At 44.0% G+C, this 23,289-nt stretch overlaps 1 protein-coding gene across 6 annotated transcripts in view; it reads right to left on the bottom strand.

The window, feature by feature from the left end:
• USP8 (ubiquitin specific peptidase 8) overlaps positions 1-23,289 on the bottom strand; it is a 147,681-nt gene that overhangs the window by 71,382 nt on the left and 53,010 nt on the right. For 4 of the 6 annotated variants that reach the window (XM_062205892.1, XM_062205896.1, XM_062205895.1 and 1 more), the window contains exon 3: positions 2,472-2,640. In XM_062205892.1, the coding sequence (XP_062061876.1) occupies positions 2,472-2,575 (104 nt within the window). In that variant the 5' untranslated portion in view covers positions 2,576-2,640. Of the gene's footprint in view, positions 1-2,471; positions 2,641-17,571; positions 17,729-18,252; positions 18,399-23,289 lie in introns of those variants that run through there. The other 2 variants (XM_062205891.1, XM_062205897.1) reach the window with 2 other exon arrangements.

Below are 23,289 nucleotides of genomic sequence, written 5' to 3'. Positions count from 1 at the left end.
TTGCAGAGATCTTTCATTTAGGTCACTTTTTGGAGGACTACCTTTCTTTCCAAAATTCTTATTTCCAACTCTATTAATAAAAATGGCTACTTACTTATCTCTAAATATTCCCCTTGGTTAGCAAAATAAATTCAGAGGAAAAGTTCTCATACTGTCTCCTGTCTTTATCAGAAATAAAACTACCAAGTTATTTTAATGATATCCCATTTTTAGCAAAATTATATTCTCTTTTTTAAAAGGTTTATTTATTTGAGAGGCAGATTTATAGACAGTGAGAAAGAGAGAGGGGTCATCCATCCACTGGTTCACTCCCTGAAATGACTGCAACAGCTGGAGCTGGGCTGATTCAAAGCCAGGAGCTGCTTCTTGGTCTCTCATATGGGTGGAGGGGTCCAAGCACTTGGGCCATCTTCCACTGCTTTCCCAGGCCATTAGCAGGGAGCTAAATTGGAACTGGAGCAGCGGAGACTTGAACCAGTACCCATATGGGATACCACCACCACAGACAAAGACTTAATCTACTATGCCATGGCGCCGGCCCACTAGTCTCTGCTTTTCCAAAAGTATATGTTCATCACCATTAGACTTTATCTCAGGATGGGTTTTGAAATCTCTATATAGAGATATATAGGCATATATAGAAAAAAAAATATATATATATATAGAGAGAGAGAAAGAGAATATATATAGAATATATGCCTTCTGTGGCAGGTGGGGCGGGGAAGGAGGGGTTTGGTGCAGTGGGTAAGATGACACTCAGGATGCCTACACCCCACGTTGGAGAGTGAGTTCAACTCCCAGGTCTGCTTCTGAGTCTATCTCCTGCTAACGAATGCACGCTGGGAGGCAGCTGGTGACAGCACAAGTCCTTGTTCCCTGAGACCAACGCAGGCTCACGCGGAGAACCAGAATGAATTCCCATCTTCTGGCCTCATCCTGGCACAGCCCTGGCTGTTGTGGGCATCTGTGGAACAAATTAGTGGACTGAAGATCTCTCTCTGACTCTTTTCCTCCCCACTCTGTCTCTCTACCTTTCAAATAAAATGAAAATGTATAAAAGATTAAAAATATATGCATGCCGGGGCTGGCGCTGTGGCATAGTGGGTAAAGCCGCCTGCAGTGCCAGCATCCCATATGGGAGCCAGTTCGAGTCTTGGCTGCTCCACTTCCCGTCCAGCTCTCTGCTATGGCCTGGGTAAGCAGTACAAGATGGCCCAAGTCCTTGGGCCCCTGCACGCGTGTGGAGACCTGGAAGAAGCTCCTGGCTCCTAGCTCTCTGCTGTGGCCAGGGAGTGCAGTGGAGGATGGCCCAAGTGCTTGGGCCCTGCACCCCATGGGAGACCAGGAGAAGCACCTGGCTCCTGCCATGGGATCAACGTGGTGCGCAGGCCGTAGCACGCCAGCTGCGGCGGCCATTGGAGGGTGAACCAACGGCAAAAAGGAAGACCTTTCTCTCTGTCTCTCTCTCTCACTGTCCACTCTGCCTGTCAAAAAAAAAAAAAAAAAAAAAAAAAAAGAAGAAGCTCCTGGCTCCTGGCTTCAGACAGGCACAGCTCCGGCCGTTGTGGCCATCTGGGGAGTGAACTAGCGGATGGAAGACCTTTCTCTCTCTGCTTCTCCTTCTGTGTAACTCTGACTTTCAAATAAATAAATAAATCTTTATATATATGCTTTCAAAAATCAAAATGCACAAAACAAATCATTAGGTTAAAAATCTATGAAATTCAGGGCCGGCGCTGTGGTATAGTGGGTAAAGTTGCTGCCTGCAGTGCCAGCATCCCATATGGGTGCTGGTTTGAGTCCCGGCTGCTCCAGTTCTGATCCAGCTCTCTGCTATGTCCTGGAAAAGCAGAAGACAGCCCAAGTCCTTGGGTCCCCACACGCATATGGGAGGCCTGGAGGAAGCTCCTGCCTTCTGGCTTCAAATCAGCTCAGCTCCAGCCATTGCAGCCAACTGGAGAGTTAACCAGTGGATGCAAGACCTCTCTCTCCCCCTCTCTCTCTGCCTTTCCTTTTCTCTGACATCAAATAAAAAAAAAAAAAAAAGTCTATGAAAGAGGCAAATATTAATGAGTACTTTGTTGACAACTGGACAAAAAAATACATCTGTCTCCTCTTAAACAAAGAGTATGCTAGCATCATATCTAATGTGTAATACACAAAAATAAAAGTGATCTCTAAGATTATTTTTATACTTTTGTGAAAAAACAATGAATTCTGGCAGAATTTCCTTCCGTAGAACTCATATTCTTTGCCTCTTATGATCTGGAATACTGTACAGAGAGCAGACAATACGCATATTAGCAAAAATACATATATTCTGGTAAGACAGTTAAGAATTTCTATAAGAAGGTCGACTTTATTCATGCGGTGGTTTCAATTTTCAAATAAACTATTAATTTAACTTGAGTAATAAGGAAATGAGCTGAAAATTAATGTAGAATTCAATCAAACTAGCAAAGGATAAATACCTCTTAGTGCTTATTTTCTCTGGTTTAACTTCTGTCTTCTTATTGAGGTCTTTAAGTGAAGAACTGAGGTAGAGTTCTTTAGGAACTGAAGCCACAGCGGGCATGATGAATAATTTTTACTTTCTTATTTTCACAATGAATGCTATGCTTCAGTAAACGTATCTTTTCTCTGAAACAAAATAAACAAAATTCCACTTATTTTCATCATCAACAATAAAACAAGTACACAGTTACAAAGACAAAACTTGGGACAGGTATTGTGGCACAGTGGGTTAAGCTGCTGTTTGTGGGACCAGTGTCCCATACTGGAGGGCTGGTTTGCATCCAGCCTGCTTTGCTTCTGATCTAGTTTCCTGCTAATGCACCTGGGAAGGCAGCAGATGGTGAATGAAATGATGGGGCCCTGCTATCCTCATGGGAGACCTGGATGGAGTTCCTGGCTTCAGCCTAGCTATTGTAGTCATTTGGGGATTAAATCAGTGGATAGAAGATCTCTCCCACTCTCTCTTCCTAATCCCTGCCTTTCAAATAATAAACAAATCTTTAAAATAAAATGAAAATAATTTATTTATTTATTTATTTTTTGACAGGCAGAGTGGACAGTGAGAGAGAGAGAGAGACAGAGAGAAAGGTCTTCCTTTTTGCCGTTGGTTCACCCTCCAATGGCCGCCGCGGTAGCGCGCTGCGGCCGGCGCACTGCGCTGATCCGATGGCAGGAGCCAGGTGCTTCTCCTGGTCTCCCATGGGGTGCAGGGCCCAAGCACTTGGGCCATCCTCCACTGCACTCCCTGGCCACAGCAGAGAGCTGGCCTGGAAGAGGGGCAACCGGGACAGGATCGGTGCCCCGACCGGGACTAGAACCCAGTGTGCCGGCGCTGCAAGGCGGAGGATTAGCCTAGTGAGCCGCGGCGCCGGCCGAAAATAATTTAAAAATCCTAAGCTGCTTTCCTTGCTAACAGGGTTAATTTTAAATAATCTTGAATACCTATGTTGAACATTCAAGATACTGAGTGTAAATGAACAGTATTTTTTCAAATTTTCTTTTTTTTTTTTTTAAGATTTTTATTTATTTGACAGGCAAAGTTATAGACAGTGAAAGAAACAGAAAGAAAGGTCTTCCCTCTGTTGGTTCACTCCCCAAGTAGCTGCAACAGCCAGAGCTGTGCCGATGCAAAGCCAGGAGTCAGGTGCCTCCTCCTGGTCTCCCATTTGGGTGCAGGGGCCCAAGCACTTGGGCCATCCTCCACCATCTTCCCAGGCCACAGCAGAGAGCTGGACTGGAAGAGGAGCAACTGGGACTAGAACCAGTGCCCATATGCAATGTCGGCGCTGCAGGCGGAGGATCAACCAAGTGTGCCACGGCACCGGCCCCTCAAATTTTCATTAAATAAATTGTATCATTTGGTTTTAAATATTAGGGTTCCTATATATCAAAAGAATTAACAGTAAGAATAAGAGCTTTAACATTCTGCTGCTGCTAAGACAGCATTAACATTTATATGTTATGGGGGTGGTCATTTGATGGAGCAGTTAAGACACCACTTGGTGGGACCAGGGCTGTGGTGTAGTGGGCTAAGCCTCCACCTGAACTGCTGGTATCCCATAACAGTGGGGGTCCATGTCCCAGATGTTCCTCTTCCAATCCAGGTCTCTGTTATGGCTTGGGAAGGCAGCGGAGAAGGGCCTGGGTGCTTGGACCCCTGCACCCACATGGGAGACCTGAAAGAAGCTCCTAGCTCGAGATTGGTCCAGCTCCGGCCGTCGCAGCCATTTAGAGAGTGAACCACTGAATGGAAGACCTTTCCTTCAATTTCTCCCTCTTTCTCTCTGTAACACTCTCTCTCAAATTAAGAAAAAAAAAAAAAAATATTAAAAAAAAAAAAAAAGACACTGCTTGGCAAGACCATATCTCATATCAAAAGGCCTGGGTTTAAATCCTGGCTCTTCTCTGGGTTCCAACTTCCCATTAATGCAGCAAGTGATGGTTCAACTAGCGGGGCTCCTGCTCCCCATGGGGGAGACTGGGATTGAGTTCCTGGCTCCTGACTTCTGCTTAACACAGTCCTGGTTGTTGAAGGTATCTGGGGAACGAACCAGCAGATGGTAATCTACTTATGTCTGTCTCCATCTTTCAAATAATTGCATAAAAATTTAAAATTCATACATATATAATTCACAAATAGGAGAAATGTTCAGTGGCTGGCATTGTGGCACAGCCAATTAAGCCGCTATCTGACACCGGCATCCCATGTGAGTGCCGGTTTGAGGCCCAGCTGCTCCATTTCTTTTTGCCAGACCTGGGCAGATCTGAAGCCAGAAGACTGGAGCTTCTTCCGGGTCTCCCATGTGGATGCAGAGGCCCAAGGATTTGGGCCATCTTCTACCACCTTCCCAGGCCATAGCAGAGAGCTGGATCAGAAGCAGAGCAGCTGGAACTCAAACTGGTACCCATGTGGGATGTTGGCACTGCAGGTGGAGGTTTTACATGCTACACCACAGCACCAGCCCCCAGCTGCTCCACTGCTGATCCACCTCCCTGCTAATGTGACTGGGAAGGCAGTGGAACTTGGCCCAAGAACTTGGGCCCCTGCCACCCACATGGGAGACCCAGAGGGAGTTCTTGCTTCCTAGCTTTAGCCTGTTTCAGCCCCAGCCAATTAAGCCATTTGGGAAGTGAACCAGCTAACTGAAGATTTCTAACTCTGCCTTTTTTTCTTTTTCTTTCCTTTTTTTTTTTTTTTTTTTGACAGGCAGAGTGGACAGTGAGAGAGAGACAGAGAGAAAGGTCTTCCTTTGCCGTTGGTTCACCCTCCAATGGCCGCTGCGGTTGGCGCGCTGCACTGATCCGATGGCAGGAGCCAGGTGCTTATCCTGGTCTCCCATGCGGGTGCAGGGCCCAAGCACTTGGGCCATCCTCCACTGCACTCCCTGGCCACAGCAGAGAGCTGGCCTGAAGAGGGGCAACCGGGACAGAATCCGGTGCCCCGACCGGGACTAGAACCCAGTGTGCCGGCGCCGCAAGGCAGAGGATTAGCCTGTTGAGCCGCGGCGCCGGCCTTTTCTTTCTTTTTTTTATTTATTTATTTTTTATTTTTGACAGGCAGAGTGGACAGTGAGAGAGAGCAGAGAGAACGGTCTTCCTTTTGCCATTGGTTCACCCTCCAATGGCTGCTGTGGCCGGCGCACCGCGCTGATCCGAAGCCAGGAGCCAGGTACTTCCCCTGGTCTCCCATGCGGGTGCAGGGCCCAAGGACCTGGGCCATCCTCCACTGTACTCCCGGGCCACAGCAGAGAGCTAGACTGGAAGAGGAGCAACCAGGACAGAATCCAGCGCCCAAACCGGGACTAGAACCTGGGGTGCCAGTGCCGCAGGCGGAGGATTAGCCTATTGAGCCACGGCGCTGGCTGTAACTCTGCTTTTCAAATAAATATTTTTTTTTTTTTAAGATTTACTTATTTATTTTACAGGTAGAGATACAGATAGGGAGAAGGGGAGAGAAAGAGAGAGGTCTTCCATCCGCTGGTTCACTTCCCCATTGGCTGTTCCGGAAAGAGCTGGGCCGATCCAAACCAGGAGCCTGGAGGTTCTTCTGGGTCTCCCACATGGGTGCATGGGACCAAACACTTGAGCCATTTCCCACTGCTTTCCCAGGCCACTAGAAGAGAGCTGGTTGGGAAGTGGAGCAGCTGGGACTTCAACTGGTGCCCACAGGGGATGCTAGTGCCACAGGCAGAGTCCTAACCTACTATACCACAGCACTGGCCCCCCCAAATATATAAAACTTAATAAAATAAAAAATAAAAGTTCATCTAGAAGTACTTTTTATATTGATATCAATTTTTATCGAAATTTTTTTCATATTTAAAAGGTAGAGAGGGGATTGATGTTGTGGTAGAGCAGGTTAAGCTGCCACCTGCAACACTGCCACCCCATACTGGAGTGCCAGTTCAAGTCCTAACTCCTCTGCTTCTGATGCAGCTTCCGACTAATGTGCCTGGGAAGGCAGTGAATGATGACCCAAGTAGATTGGCCCCTGCCACTCACATAGGAGATCCGGATGCAGTTCCAGGCTCCGGGCTTCTGGCTTCAGCCTGGTCAGCCCTGGCTATTGTGGCCTTTTAGGGGAGTGAATCAGCAGAGGAAAGACCTTTTTCTCTGTTTTTCTGCTTTTTAAAGAAATAAATATGTAAGTCTTTTTTTTTTTTTTTTTTTTTTTTTTTTTTGGAAAATAAAAAAGACAAAGAGAGAAAGAAACAGAGGTCTTCCATCACTGGTTCACCCCCCAAGCGCCTGCAACAGCCAGGGCTGGGTCAGGCCAAAGTCAAGAGTCCAGAATTCAATCATGTAAGTGGCAGGGACTCAACCCCTTAAGTCATTACCACTGTCTCCCAGAGTATGCATTAGCAGGAAGCTGGAACTGAAAGCAGAGCCAGGATTCAAACCCAGGCACTCCAATATCTGATGTAGGCATCCCAAGAGATGTCTTAACCACTACATCAAACACTCTCCTTGGAATCAGAGGTTTTTTTTTTCTTTTTATAATGTTTAAAAAACATTATGCATTCACTCAAATGTAGACATTATATACATACACATATATACTGTTTTTTCTTAAAACCAGAGATTTAGGCTGGCGCCGTGGCTTAACAGGCTAATCCTCCGCCTTGCGGCGCCGGCACACTGGGTTTTAGACCCAGATGGGGCGCCGGATTCTATCCTGGTTGCCCCTCTTCCAGGCCAGCTCTCTGCTATGGCCCGGGAAGGCAGTGGTGGATGGCCCAAGTCCTTGGGCCCTGCACCCGCATGGGAGACCAGGAGAAGCACCTGGCTCCTGGCTTCGGATCAGCGCGATGCGCCGGCCACAGCAGCCATTGGAGGGTGAACCAACGGCAAAAAGGAAGACCTTTCTTTCTCTCTCTCTCTCTCTCACTATCCACTCTGCCTGTCAAAAAAAAAAAAAAAAAAAACAAAAAACAAAAAAAACAAAAAAAAACCCAGAGATTTAATATTACAGAGTATGGGATTTATGCAATGATCATAATGTGAAGAAAGAAGAGGTATCTGTTTTAAAAGTTGGGGCCAGCACTGTGCTGCAGTGGCTTAAGCTGTTACTCTCAACACCCATAACCCATACTGTAGTAATCACTGGCGTTTCAGTCCACTTCTGAACCAGCTTCTTGCTAATGTGCCTGGGAAACAGCAGAAGATGGGCCAAGTACGTGGGCCCTGCCACCCATGTGGGAGACCAGGATGGAGTTCCTGGCTCTGACTTTGGCTTGACCCAAACTTGGCTGTTGCAGCTATATTTACTCATCTTTAATGAGTAAACCAGCAGTCAATTATCTCTCTCTCTCCTTCTCTTTTGTTATGCCTTTCAAACATATATATTAAAAGAAAGATAAACAGATACATAGACATTAGGAGAGAGGGTGGCCTTGACCATGCTATACAGACAGCTGGGGACAAATGAGACATTTCTGTTTGTGGCAGAATACACCCTCGAATTTCTGGTTACAATGAAAAGGTATACAATATTTCATGAGACTCTTATTTCTTTGCATGCTCTGACAAACTCTGATCAGGAAAATGGAGCAGGTAGTAAAGAAATTCAACACAAGAGGCAGAATGGCTAGGTATGTACCAGCTATGCCTATGTGTGTACAAATATAGGGATTCCTGTAGATAGGACAAATCAGGGGTACACACAACTTTTGGTGTGAATATTTGGCAAGATTGTGTGACCAAATAAAAACCTCAGGAGCCCAATTAAACATAAATAAGACTTTCAGTTGTAAAAAGTACAATTTGAATAGAAAAATACTTTGATAAAATTTAATAATTACAACTTTAAAGTGTTTTCTATCATTTCTTTCCATTCTCTTCTTGATTCTATCAGTTCATTATTATTAGATGAGCAGAAAATGAACACCTAATCCTAAAAGTTAAGTAAAGGACAACTCTAAGTTAAAGGCCTTTCTCTGTTCACCTATGTGAAACTCCAAAACCACCCCAATTTGCTTTGATTCTAGTCACAGTTCATATTAAATACTAACACTTTGTGATTTTTTGGTACTTATCACTTCTATGTCTCTGCCATAATCTTAAGTCACCAAACCATTTTTTCTCTAAAAATCACACTTTTATTATTTTCACTTTTCTCTATCTATACTTGGTCAAACACTAGTCTGCAGTTTTAAATCTATGCATTTAGAAACAATGTTTTCACATGCAAACTCTTTATACTGTATCCTCCATTCTGGGTCCTGTGTCTAAAACTGTAGTGACAGGGAAGAGTCTCTGAACCACACCATCACTCCCACATGGATCAACGGCCATTAACTATGTCCTAGTAAGGTAGCTAATTGAACAAAAACGTACCATCAAACTGAGACCTTGGTTAAAGAGAAGGCTAGGAATCCCTTGGATTTCCTCATACCTGCAGAACAATATCATTCTTTGAATTTCAATACAAACCACTAGGAAATTTAAGTTGTAAAGGTAGGCTATGTGTAAAAGCAGCCTTGAGGATTAGTCACTAGAAAGGATGAACAAGGATCTACTAGGCAGTGAAGTCTGAAAAGAGAATCTCGTAAGAGATAACAGAAGGCCCTGAATGTCACACTAAAGCACTTACTTTGCTCTAAAGGTACAGTTGGGTTCTGAAAAAGCAGCTATGTCATACAATCTAGCAAGCATCACCTTTAGGCTTTAAGAGACTGGAGATGGGAAAAACACCATAGTTATCTAATGCAATGATCTTAGGGAAAGATGATGAAGGTCAGATCTAGGACAGAGTCATGGAATGGAGGAGGCAGATACAAGAGACACTGCAAAGGTAGAATGACAAGACTTGGCAAATGAGTAGACACAGGGAGGAAAAGTACAGGAACAACACGATGTTACCAAAGTTGTAACAAGGATAAAGAATATACTTTTTAAAAACATAACTTTTATGTTCTTATTTGATTTTTGAGAACAGTCCAAATAAGTGACAATTTTCTCTGATAATGTCAAAGGACAACAATGGCTTCTATTTTTATTAACTCAATTATATGTTACACTGTCAAATAATGCCTAGTGGTAAAAAATATTTTAGCATTGTTTTAATTACTAGTTTAGCTTCTATAATCGCACACATTCTGCAAAAGTCAAAGAGAAGATAAAAGGCATTTTCTCCTAGAAATGAGAAAGCAAAGGCTAGATATCCAACCTGAATGTATGTGAAATTTAATGTGCTAAATTTTTGGTAAGACATTCTGCTGCATTTTGCCATTGAAGAAATCTCAACAGAGATTACATAAAATGAAGGTCAGATTGACTGAATTCACCATTGCTTCTTTGTTTGCAAGTGACCAAAATAAACAAAACAAAACAAACACCAACAAACTCATTGATAGTTAAAATATTCAATAACTAAAGAAGTTATTTATGGAATCTATATGTTTAGATCTAAGCCAAAATATAACCTTTTAAAACTATGTTATACTTCGAAAGAGACTGTAATAAAATAACTAAGAATACAAAAGAAAAATTAGTTCTTATAGGAAGAAAAAATATTTTTTAAGAGTGTAAACATGACGAACACTAAGAACTCCAGCTTTAAGGAGAGGTCATCTAGTCCACATCCCACATCAGAGTGCCTAGGTTCAATTCCTGGCTCCAGCTTCTGACTCGAGGTTCCCATCAGTGCAGACCTCGGGAGATGGTGGTGATAGCTCAAATGGAGTTTCTGCCACCACATGGAGAACCTAGATTGTATTCTGAGCTCCTGGCTCCAGTCCCAACTGTTGGAGGCATTTGGAGGAGTGAACTAGCAGATGGGAATACCCCCATATGCACTCTCTGCCTCTCAAACAAATTCAAAAATTTTAAAAAGACCTCTAATTTTAATCAAACAGTCATGATCAAAAGTAAAATCCAGACAGTGCTGAAAATGAGTTAAAAGCATGAGAAAATGGAGAATATCCCCTCCCCTCACTCTTTGACATCTTTCTGAACCTTCCAAAGAGAAACAGATTAGATGACTTAAATCATAAAAAATTTAAAAAAAAAAAAAAAAAAAAAGCAAAAACTGAGGTTTGCAGCCAATCAAGCTGGTCCTGATATCTCAACCAGGGCTTCACACCAAACACTGCCAAGGTGCCAAGAAAAGCCAAGACTGCTTCTGTTGGCCACCCATCATTCCTACCCATCTCTGCCCTTTAGGTAGCAGCAGTACTCATTACCGTATTTTCTGGCTGCCTGAAATCTCATATAATCCACTCTGCATTCACTGTAAAATGCCACAGACATCTAAGTATTGATGAAATAATGTTTAAAAACAAACCAAGTATTAAGAAGACTGAACTCTCATAAGACTTAGTCACTGTTAAAACTTCTGCTATTTCCTGAGTAACTACTAAGGGCCCAGCAATACACCAGATGCTTGAGAGCAGCGTCCTTAAAATATGTAAGTCACAATCAGTGTTTTTAGAGAAATACATAAAATATAACAGAAAATATTGGAGTATGTAACATACATTTTGTAAAACTTGTCTCAGCTATGAATGTGTATGAATATATATAACACTGGGTCAAAATGTAAATGTTTTTCTTACTATAAATTACAATACAAAAAAGTAAGAATGTCTCCCACTACAGCAATTCTACTGCAAGTGTGGTCCAAAAATCAGTGTTGCATGGGGAATGGTTTGTTACCTGTCTGTGATAAAATAAGAATATAAATCAATTAAGTACACTGATCCTTTTATAGAAGCAAGACTTTCTTGATGCAAAAATGCAGTGTACTGCTTTACATTCTGGAGCAAGCAACATTATCTCCTAACTGAAAGTAAAAAAAGACCTTCAACAGCTCAGAGACTGGCTACTTCGAATCTCCCTGCTTTGAAGATAAGAAATAATAGGGCTTCTGGTCACAAATGTCTTAATCCAGCTGTAATACGCCAGCAATACACTGCCACACTTATATAAACATGACTCCAGTCACTAGGAAGTTACAAGGAGGGGAAAATTCAATGCAGCTAGAAAAAGACAAAGCTTCTTCCCATCTACAGTATACTTTTTGTTTTTTTGGACAGGCAGAGTAGACAGTGAGAGAGAGAGACAGAGAGAAAGGTCTTCCTTTTTGCCGTTGGTTCACCCTCCAATGGCCGCTGCAGCTGGCGCATTGTGCTGATCTGAAGCCCGGAGCCAGGTGCTTCTCCTGGTCTCCCATGCGGGTGCAGGGCCCAAGGACTTGGGCCATCCTCCACTGCCTTCCCGGGCCATAGCAGAGAGCTGGCCTGGAAGAGGGGTAACCAGGACAGAATCCGGTGCCCCGACTGGGCCTAGAACCTGGTGTGCTGGCGCCGGCCAACAGTATACTCTTTTTATGTTGGCCTTTCTTCCTTCAAGAGTCAACTTCTAATCCTCAATGATCCCAGTTCTTGGAAGTTCTTTTTTTTTTTTTTTAAGATTTCTTTATTGATTTGAAAGGCAGAGTTACAGAGAGAGAATAAGAGATCTTTCATCCGCTGCTTCATTCCCCAAATCGTCACAACAGCCAGGGCTGCCAAAGTGAGGAGCCTGGAACTCCATCTAGGTCTCCCACACAGGTGTGGGGGCCCAAGCACTTCCACTGCTTTCCCAGCTGCATTAGCAGTGAGCTAGATTAGAACTAGAGCAGCGGAGACTTGAACCAGCACCCATATGGATTGCCAGGGTCATTGATGGAGGCTCAACTGGCTATGCCACAACATTAGCCCCAGAAGTTCGTTTCTTAATTTGAGCCCTTTAGTGACTGCTATCTATATTGTTTCTTTAGCACAATACTTGGTTCAAATGCAATTAGGACAAGATTTTAGGGTCCTCATTCCTCAAAAGCATGTACTGCTTATGATGACATGATCAGACAGAAATTGGTCCTAAGCCTAAGATTTAATCAAGCTTAGGGCAAGAAGAGAGGGCATTTCAGAAGATGAGAACACTGTGTACAAAGAAACAAAATGTGAAGTTAGTATAGGAAAACTGTGAGAAAAATAAAAAGTACTATAGAAATTATTAGGAAATAATCAATATGTTGACATGTCTGTCCCTGACACCCACTTCAATAGTTCTCACATAGTCAATACTTAATAACTGTTTGCTAATAATAATTAAATTATATTAGGTAAGGAGGGAGTCTTACACACATAAATACACTCTAACCTATGAAATGTGAAGTACAGTGCTGCTAACCAAAAAATAATAATAGTCATTGAAAAGCTATCATTTTACAGCAGCACTTCTCAATCATGACACTACTCACATTCTGGACCAGAAAAAATTCTGTTGACAGCTGCTCTGTACATATAGGATGTTTAGTAGCATCCCTGGTCTCTATCCATTTAGCATCAGTAATACCCATTCTCCAATTGTGACAACTAAAAATACTGCCAAATGTCCCCTAGGGGGCAAAATTATCCCCCAAATAGGAACTACTGATTCTCAAGAAAGCAGGCAATTCAATTTTGAACATGCTGAGTATATCCTAAATGTACAACACCTACAGAAAACTGTGGATAGAAATGTAAATATGCAAATACAAAGCCAGTCTACTGAGAGACCAAACATTAAATCTATGTGTCAACTATTAAAAGTAAAATCAGGAAAATAGATCGCCAAGTAAATGACTTCTTATTTCTCTAGAGTTGACAAGTTATTTGAAGGGCTCAGAAATGGGGAATGTCCAAAGGAATGATTCAGAAAAGGAAATGGGAATCATCAGAATTAAGAAAAAAGAGGGGCCCAGTGCTGTGGCGCAGTGGGTTAATGCCCTAGCCTGAAGCACCAGCATCCCAGATGGACACCAGTTCAAGACCTGGCTGCTCCTCTTCCAATCCAGCTCTCTGCTATGGCCTGGGAAAGCAGTAGAAGATGGCCCAAGTCCTTGGGCCCCTGTACCCGCGTGGGAGACCCGGAAGAAGCTCCTGGCTTCAGATCAGCAGCTTCAGCTGTTTGTGGCCATTTGGGGAATGAACCATCAGATAGAAGATCTCTCTCTGTCTCTCCTCTCTGTGTAACTCTTTCAAATAAATAAATAAATCTTAAAAAAAGAAAAAGAAAAAATAGGAAAATACAACAATATGGAAACCAAGGAAAAAGAAAATTGAAAGGAATGCTTACAAAGTTCTTAGAAGAAGAAAACTGAGTAAAATAACTAGCCCTAGTTCTTAAGAATGGCTGTATGAGCTGGTTTCAATTTGGTACACATTTAGGTTACCTACCTACAAAGTACAGTGCTGACAGATACAGGGTTACATCTCCTAACAAAGTATCTACCTTTTGGGACAAAAGATTAGTACACAACAGCAATACAAAGCAAAGAATGAGGGTACTTTTAAAAGTTCATGGAAATGCACATTATGAAAAAACTATGTAAGGATATCATAGTATTTTATACCAAAATAAACTTCCCCTCTAATTTTTCCATGAACTTTCTGAAATATGCTTTTTTGTTTAGTGCCGTAATGTAGACACCAGCAAACTATGCCAAAGCCTCATTCTGGGGTGGGCATTGAAGCGCAGCAGATTAAGCTGCTACTGCAGCTTGGGGCTCCAACATAAGGTATCAGAGTGCTGGTTCAATCCTGGCTCACCTGGTTCCATTTTAACTTTCTGCTATTGCTCCTGGGAAGCAGCAATGATGGCTCATATACGTGGGTTTCTGCCATCCATGTGGGAGTCCCAAATGGAGTTCCTGGTTCCTGGATATGAACTGGCCCAGGCTAAGCTATTGCAGGCATTTGGGGAGTTAAGCAAAGCATGAAATCTCTTTTTTCCCCCCTCTCTATTACCCTACCTTTCAAACAGGCCATTCCTAAAAACAAACAAAAGTGAATTATTTTCCAGAATAGCTACCTTCATTTGTAACCTTAATTCATTTCTTGTTTGCTTTCGTTCATTATTAATTTTTTAACAGATGCAAAATAAATGAGCAGGGAACCAAAAAATACTGTCTACCAAAAACGGGCATGGTTCTCAATCTGAGCTGTAGAATCTTTTCTAAACTACTGATGCCCAGACCCCACTCCTAAACAGTTAACTCAGAATCTCTGAGAATGGGGTTTATCCGTAGTTGCTGTTGTTTTATGTATTACCTATTTGAATGGCAGAGACAGGGACAGAGCTCTTCCATCCATTGGCTCACTCCTGAATACCTGCAACATCTGGGCCAGCACACAGCCAGGAGCTGGGAACTCAATCTGGGTCTCCCAAATGGACGGCAGGGACCCAAGTACTTGAGCCATCACCTGCAGCCTCCCAGGGTGCACATTAGCAGGAAGCTGAAACTGGAAGCAGAGCGAGAACTGAAGTCAGGCACTCTGACACATGAAGTGCGCACTCTTAACACATGATGTGGGCACCCCAAGCAGCATCTTAACCTCTACACCAAATGCCCATCCCCAACAGACTTTTTTTTTTTAAAAAAAACTCCTTAGCTGAGGGGCCAGCATTGTGGTGTAGTAAGTTAAAGCTCTGGCCTGAAGCGACAGCATTCCATATAGATGCTGGTTCAAGACCCGGCTGTTCCTCTTCCGATCCAGCTCTCTGCTATGGCCTGGGAAAGCAGTAGAAGATGGCCCAAATCCTTGGGCCCCTGCACCCATGCAGGAAACCTGGAGGAAGCACCTGGGTCCTGGCTTCCTATCGGCGCAGCTCCAGCTGTTTGTGGTCATCTGGGGAGTGAACCAGTGGACGGAAGACCTCTCTCTCTGTCTCTACCTCTCTGTCTTTAAAATAAATAAAATAAATCCTAAAAAAAAAAACTCCTTAGATGAATTCTGCTGTGCAATTATGACTGGGAGCCATAAACATAAAGAGAAGATATAAACACATGTTGCCAAAAGCAATTAAATAGAAACATAACAATTTGTTTCTAGCTGAAATCAGCATCTTAACTCATATAATCCCCAACCTACAAGATTATGAGAAGTCTTTTTAACTTTTAAATTCCGTAACTGATTCATCAAAATAAGACCTCCAGGATTCCTATGCTTCTGTTTCTTAGGATTAATTTGTTCTGAATTTGGTACTATAATATGTAATGACCTCATTTCATGATATTAGAAAGATGTGGATACACATAATTATTGGTATCATTCAGAGTTTAGTACTGTGAAAAACTAAGTTGTGATATATCAAAAAAAGGCTAAAAAAAACAAGGCATAGTTATCTTAGCATTATCTTTATTCACAGTATGTATTATTATACTTGAATCAGTGTGGTTATAAAAATGGAATTCCAAATAAATTTGAAATAACATGTCACATTTACAATTAAGTAATTTAATATTACAGAAGTGTTACTGGTCTGAACTTCATTTCCCATTTATTAATCCTATGGCTTTAAGCAAATTCCTTAAATCTCAACACCAATGCTCCACAAATTGTAATGGGTTATGAAGCTACAAAGTGTTATCTTATTCTGCATCTATTATATAATCCAAACATGATTCCAACACAACTTTGCCATCAAAATTTTGGTGACCTGGGGGCTGGCACTGTGTAGTAAAGCTGCCACCTGCAGTGCAGGCATCCTATATGAGCACCAGTTCGAGTCCCAGCTGCTCTACTTCTGATCCAGTTCTCTGCTATGGCCTAGGAAGGCAATGGAAGATGGACCAAATCCTTGGGCCCCTGCACCTGCGTGGGAAACCCTATAGAAGCTCCTGGCTTCAGATCGGCTCAGCTCCAGCCGATGCAGCCATTTGGGGAGTGAGCCCCGCCTCCTCTCCCTGGCTCTGTAACTCCACCTTTCAAATAAACAAATACATCTTTAAAAAGAAATTATGGTGACTCTTGATATTTTTCTCTTCAAATTGTAGAAGTCTATCATTTGATGGGGTGGAGGGCTCTTTCACTGCTCTAGCCAAAAGAACAGGTTGGAAGTAACATTGTACCAATTTCTGAGTCCAGGATTTTAAGACACAAGCAATTTCCACTTCATGTCTCTTCAAACATGTTCAGAACCCACTTGCCATGATGTGTGAAGTCCATGACACATGAGCAGGCTCTCTGCAGGCACGCCGACATACCCACATGATCCCCAGCCAACATCAATGGTCATCCATATGAAGCAGCCATCCAAGACACCCAGCACAGCTGAGCTTTCAGGTGCTCCCCCCCACAACTGCTTAACTGAATACAAATGCATGAAACCCTCAATAAGAACCACCTGCTAAATCCAGCGGGTCTGGAGAAACAAGAAAGACATTAACTTGCAGTTTTAAATCACTATGTTTTACAGAGAAGGGGTAAGGAGCAATAGGTCACTGGGACAACAGCAAAGAATTTTTTTTTACAATGCTGCCTCAATTGTGTCTAACTTTATTAGCAACTCATATTTGAGCACTTTTCTTCCTTTCACTTGTACAAAACTGAGTGGATTTGCAAGTAGAAAAGTTCACAAAACACTAGACATTTTGTGGAAAAAAAAAAAAAACCCATATGCTGGCTTTACAACTATCTTAGTTTACAAAAGCCACTTGCTTCCTATTATGTTCATATTAATAAACAAATGCCCACAATAAAGCTCAAGGACATACATAACAATTAGATGCTAAAATGACACCTTTAATGATTTTGTTAATTTTCCTCCTGCACTATTTTCTCAAACATGTCTCCAAAATTTCACTGATGACAGGGGCATGTGTTCTTTTACTACACTAGCATCCTTACTATCGAAATTTTAAGATGCACCTAATGTGTCATGAAAAAAAGAATACACATTTCAAGGCAGCCACACCAATATGCCAGACAGGACACAACCGACTTCACCGTCCACACAGATTTACTAGCTCAGCCTTGGAGTGAGGGGAAACTATCAAAATGCATAGTGAATGGCATTTAACACGGACTCTAAACAGAACTGGCTGAAAGGCAAAATCTGCTTACATAGCAAAGACGCAAAGCAAGCCTAGAAAAGGTACACTTGCTTAAAAAAAAAAAAAAAAAAAAGCACTTGGCATCTGTAATGGCTGCAGCAGGACAGACCCAACACTAAGGATGTTCTGCAGATACAGAAAGACAAGCATCCCTTTAGTTAGGCATCCCTTTCATCTGAAACCTTAGGAGCGCTTACCTAATTCCTTAGGCTCGGTGAGTCAGGTAAATATTGTTAGTGATTAAGTGGCTTGTTCAAGGTCACAGTATGAACTGAGGGCAAGAAATAAACCCAGCAGTGTGGTCTGCAGCTCTCTGTATACATGCAATTCAGGGCTCTGATCATTTCCACAGGGGAAAGGCGGCGAAACCAACTTGTCTCACAACTCTAGGAGAGAAGGCATGTTTCTGGAAAGAAACGCTCGTATTTGAGGAAGTCCCGGTTTTTACTCTGACAAGCTTACAGGGTCTTTAAACCCATACTTAGACCTCACTAGACACAAGTGTGACTGAGGCAGAGAAGGAACTGGGAAACCCAGTTGTATTAAGGCCTGGGACTGCAGGGAGCCGAGAACCAGAAAACGGAAGCAAGAGGAAGGAGGTCAAAGGCAGGTCTAAGTGTCCAAAAAGACAGCAGGAACTAGTCCAGGCCACCTTCCGGGGCGAAAACAACACAGGACACTCACGGGGCAACCCTGGTGGGCCGCGGGGAAGACTCGCGGGTGGGCCCTTCCCGCACAAGCCAGCTGCTTCACGGCTGTCCCACCCCTCTCCGCGGACACGGCTGGTCTCCTGGGTGACCAGCAGCTGGCGGAAGGAAAGGGGCTCACTGACGACAGCTTCCCGGGAAACAGAAGCCAGGGCCCAGACCTGCACTCACCGTGGTACCGGGCGCGCTGCACTACCGCCAGCCTCCTTGCCAAAGGCCCATCTCCCAACACCCCGAAGGAGAATTAGCCTTCGCTACCCCGACGGAAGCCAGTCCGGCTCATCCCCTTTTCCCGATTTGCATTGCGTGGCGGCGCGCCGCGTCTCCGGACGTCACGGCGGGGGCGGGGCCTCGTGCGTAGCCGTGGCTCCGCCTCCTTGGGAGGGGCGTGCGGGAGGGCAGGGAAGGACGTTTCGGGTGGACGGCCGCACCAGCTGGGTGCGTGCTCCCAGGTTCAGGTGCCACGCCGCGTCTGGGCTTTGCCGCAGCAGAAGGAACAGGGTTTCTTTTCCATCTCTTAAATACGTATTTTCCTTAAGTTGGAAACTGGGGGCCGAGAGGACTGAAGAGGGATTTGAATGCAACCCTGCCTAAACTTTTTCGGAAGTCTCAGGTCATGATCCTGAAACACATTTTTATGTATACATTTAGCGTTCCTTTAAGGCCTGGGTTTAGAAAAACGAATCTCGTCAGCTGACCTGTGTGGTCTTGTAGATAAAGGTGGCCCTGTGCCCCTTGATTTTCTGTAAAGACAAAGTCGCTTTGGATGGGGCTGCTGGCTGCGTCCACCAAGTCCCCTGGGCGAGTGCAGGTTCTAATGGACGGGCAGTCTGGACGGGTGGTCTACAAAATGCCTTAAACAGGCCGGCGCCGTGGCTTAACAGGCTAATCCTCCACCTTGCGGCGCCGGGACACGGGGTTCTAGTCCCGGTTGGGGCGCCGGATTCTATCCCAGTTGCTCCTCTTCCAGGCCAGCTCTCTGCTGTGGCCAGGGAGTGCAGTGGAGGATGGCCCAAGTCCTTGGGCCCTGCACCCCATGGGAGACCAGGATAGGCACCTGGCTCCTGCCTTTGGATCAGCGAGATGCGCTGGCCGCCGCGGCCATTGGAGAGTGAACCAATGGCAAAAAGGAAGACTTCTGTCTCTCTCTCTCACTATCCACTCTGCCTGTCAGAAAAAAAAAAAAAAAGCCTTAAGCGAAAGTGCGTGCCAGAGAGTTGTTCAAAAACTCTCTGATGAATACATCCAAAGCGTGTACCCCAACAGTGTTTCACGAAAGTAGTACATGCAAAAACAGTATTGTAGTTCCTTTACACCTAAGTGATAGATTGTTCACGCACACTACTTGTATTCACATATAAGCTTGTGCAAAAGGAGTATTGTCATTTTCTTTTAAGATTTATTTATTTGAAAGGTAGAGTTACACAGAGGGAGAGACAGAGAGAGAGATTCCCTCCTCTGGTTCACTCCCCAAATGGCTGCAATGACTGGGGCTGGGCCAGGTCAAAGCCAGGAACCCACAGCTTCTTCCAGGTCTCCCATGTGAGTGCAGGGGCCCAAGCACTTGGGCCATATTCCACTATTTTCCCAGGCATATTTGCAGGGAGCTGGATCAGAAGTTGAGCAGCTGGGTCTCCAATTGGCACCCATAAGGATGCTGGCATCACCTGCAACAGCTTTACCCACTATGTCACGATGCCAGCTCATTGTCACTCTTGTATACCTAAGTGATACCCTATTTGTTTCCACAAAACATGTGAGATTGACATAATTAATATATACATTGTAATGCCAAAATAGTTAATAAATAGGAAGCCTTGGTAAAATTTTCACAAAGAAGGAAGAAAACTGTATCTGTATTTTGAGGGTGGATATTAGGAAAGAAATTTTTCTTTTTTTTTTTCCTGCTGAGGACTTTGATGAATTTGGGTATGCAAGGTAAAACTCAGTGCTGAGTTGGGGAATAAGGCACCAAAACAAAAAACATGGGGCTGGCATTGTGGCATAGCAGATTAAGCTGCTGCCTGTGATGCTAGACTCCTATAGCAGGCATCCCGTGTGAGCGCTGGTGCCAGTCCAGTGGCTCCACTTCCAACCCAGCGCCCTGCTGATGCACCTGGGGAAGCAGCAGAAGATGGCCCAAATACCTGGACCCCTGCCACCTGCATGGGACACCAGGATGGAGTTGCAGACTCCTGGCTTCAGCCTGGCCCAGCTATGGCCATGTGGACATCAGTGAACCAGAGGAAGATTCCCATCCCACACTCCAGTCTCTCTTCTCTGTAACTCTGTCTTACAACTAAGTAAATCTTTAAACAAACAAAAAAACCACAAGATGAACTTGGAGTGCTGTGACGATCTGAGAGAGACAGCAAGAATGTGAAGTGAAAGAGGAAGAGAGAAGCCATAGGAGGGAATTAACCAATGAAAGTCTCTGGTGATGGGGTCCCAGAAAGGTTTTAGTAAGTAGAACTATAATACTCACATGGTTATTTTTGTTGCTTTGGTGTAACTCTGCACAACTCCCCCTGTAGGTGGAATTCCCCTACTTCCCCAAAACTTTAGTCAGGTTTGCTGGAAAACGAGTCATCTGCCATGAGTTTTTCTGAAAATTAAGGAAAAGTTCCACATGTGGACTGATGAGTACAAGAGAAACCAGGCACAAGATGACAAGATTGTTTCCAAACTGAGCTAAGGTGATACAAGTCAAGAATATTCCTAGGGAATTCATAGAAGTCTTGGGTTGGGGCCAGCACCTGTAACACCGGCATCCCATCTAGTATAATCAGTGGGCTGTACTTACTGGTTGTGTGTTCTATGCCAGGCATTGTTTTACACTTGATCTTAGCCAAAAGACCGAGGAGCGATTAGGCATTGTTTTGAATTCAGATTATAAAGTCCCTGCTCAACCCAGGGCTGACTTACATTCCAGTGGAAGAGATGTACAATAAACAAATACATATATGCTGTGCCGAGTATTTTGAAGTGCTTGGAAGAAAATTAAAACAGGATAAAGGGCCAAAGAGGAGATTGTCATTGAAGGGCCAGCTGAGAAAGTGACATTTCTGTAGAGCTGTCAGTGAAGACAGGGGACATGCCATGGATCCAGCTGGGACAAGAACATCCTGGAAGTGAGGCAACAAAAATGGGTGTGTGGAGGAACAGCAAGGAGGCCACATTGCTGGCACAGAGTGAGTACATGAGGAACGGAGCGAGACCAAGGTAGAAGATGTTCACAGAGGGAGGGGAAGAAGTAGAGCACAGGTTATGTGTGGCCTTTAGGTTACTAAGACATGTGTCCAGAATAATGCAGGAAACCAATCACATTTATGAATCATTTATGAAAAATTCAACTTCCATGCATATGACAGAATTTACATTATTTACAATTTTCAGCCCAATTGTTTTATTTATTTTTGTTATAAACATGTATTTATGAGCGGGAAAGGGGAGGGTTGCGGGTGGGAGGGAAGTTATGGGAGGGAGAAGCCATTGTAATCCATAAGCTGTACTTTGGAAATTTATATTCATTAAATAAAAGTTAAAAAAAATGTATTTATTTATTTGTTTATTTGACAGGCAGAGTGGACAGTGAGAGAGAGAGACAGAGAGAAAGGTCTTCCTTTTGCCATTGGTTCACCCTCCAATGGCCACTGCGGCCGGCGCATCGCGCTGATCCGAAGCCAGGAGCCAGATGCTTCTCCTGGTCTCCCATGGGGTGCAGGGCCCAAGGACTTGGGCCATCCTCCACTGCCTTCCCGGGCCACAGCAGAGAGCTGGCCTGGAAGAGGGGCAACTGGGACAGAATCTGGCACCCCGACCGGGACTAGAACCTGGTATGCTGCCGCCGCAGGCAGAGGATTAGCCTATTGAGCCACGGTGCCGGCCAAGATGTATTTATTTTAAAAGCAGAGTTACAGGGAGAAGGAGCGAGAGAGGATATCTTCCATCCTCTGATTTACTTCCCAATAGAGCCACAATGCTGGCTCCATCCCAATAGCCTTTCTCCACAACACAAGTATCTTGTGGTTCCTTTAATTATCACTTACTCTGTTCTATTTATCTGTTTTATTTCATAAATAAAAATAAAAATTAACATTGCAATTTTTTTTTAGAAAAAAGAAATTTAACAGTTTATTTGAGCACGAAAGGATTCATGAATCAGGCCGGCTCAAAAGTGGAAGTGGGGCCAGGCATATGGCTCAGCAGTGAGGTTGCTGCTTGGAATGGCCACATCCCACATGGGGTTGCCTGGTTTCAGTCCCAGCTTCTCTACTTTCATTGCAGCTTCCTGCTAATATGCACCCTGAGAGGCAGCAGGTGATAACTCAAGGAATTAGGGCCCTACAAGTCACATGGAAGATGGAATTCCTGACCCCTCGCTTGGGCCTGGCCCAGACCGGGACATGAACCAGCACATTGCAAATCTCTCTCCATCCATCTCTTTGTGTGTGTTTCTTTGCCTTTCAAATAACCTGAAAACAACTTTTTAAAAAGATTTATTTTTACTTGAAAAGCAGAGTGACAGAGAGGGATAGAGAGCAAGAGAGACAAAGATCTTCCATCCACTGGTTCACTTCCCAAATGGCTACAACCACTGGGGCTGGGCCAGGCAGAAGGCAGGAGCCTGGAGCTGCATCCTGGTCTCCCATGTGGGTTTCAGGAACCGGAGTACTCGGACCATCATCCACTGCTTCCCTAGGTGCATTAGCAGGAAGCTGGAGGGGAAATGGAGCAGCCGGGACTTGAAACCATCACTAATACAGAATACAGGCATTACAGGCAGCAGCTTAACCTAACGCTGTGCCATAATGCTTGAAAATAAGTTTTAAAAAAAAGATTTATTTATTTATTTGAAAGGCTGAGTTACAGAGAGACAGAGGTCTTCTATCTGCTGATTCTCTCCCAAAATGGTCTCTCAATGGCTGGAACTGGGCCAATCTGAAGCCAGGAGCCTGGAGCTTCTTCCAGGTCTCCCACGCAGGTGCAGGGACCCAAGGAGTTGGGCCACCTCTACTGCTTTCCCAGGCCATGGCAGAGAGCTAGATTGGAAGTGGAGCACTGGGGACTCAAATTGGTGCCCATATAGGATGCCAGCATGGCAAGTGGCAGCATTACCTGCCTCGCCACATCGCCAGCCCCTGAAAATAAACTTTAAAAACTTCTTTAAAGAAAGCTGGAAGAAGTTCCAAGAGTTCTGCTTCAACA

The sequence above is a fragment of the Lepus europaeus genome, chromosome 11 (genome assembly GCF_033115175.1).
Source record: "Lepus europaeus isolate LE1 chromosome 11, mLepTim1.pri, whole genome shotgun sequence".
Taxonomy (NCBI): domain Eukaryota; kingdom Metazoa; phylum Chordata; class Mammalia; order Lagomorpha; family Leporidae; genus Lepus; species Lepus europaeus.
Note: the sequence above shows the minus strand (reverse complement) of the source record. Positions and strands in the feature narration are given on the sequence as shown.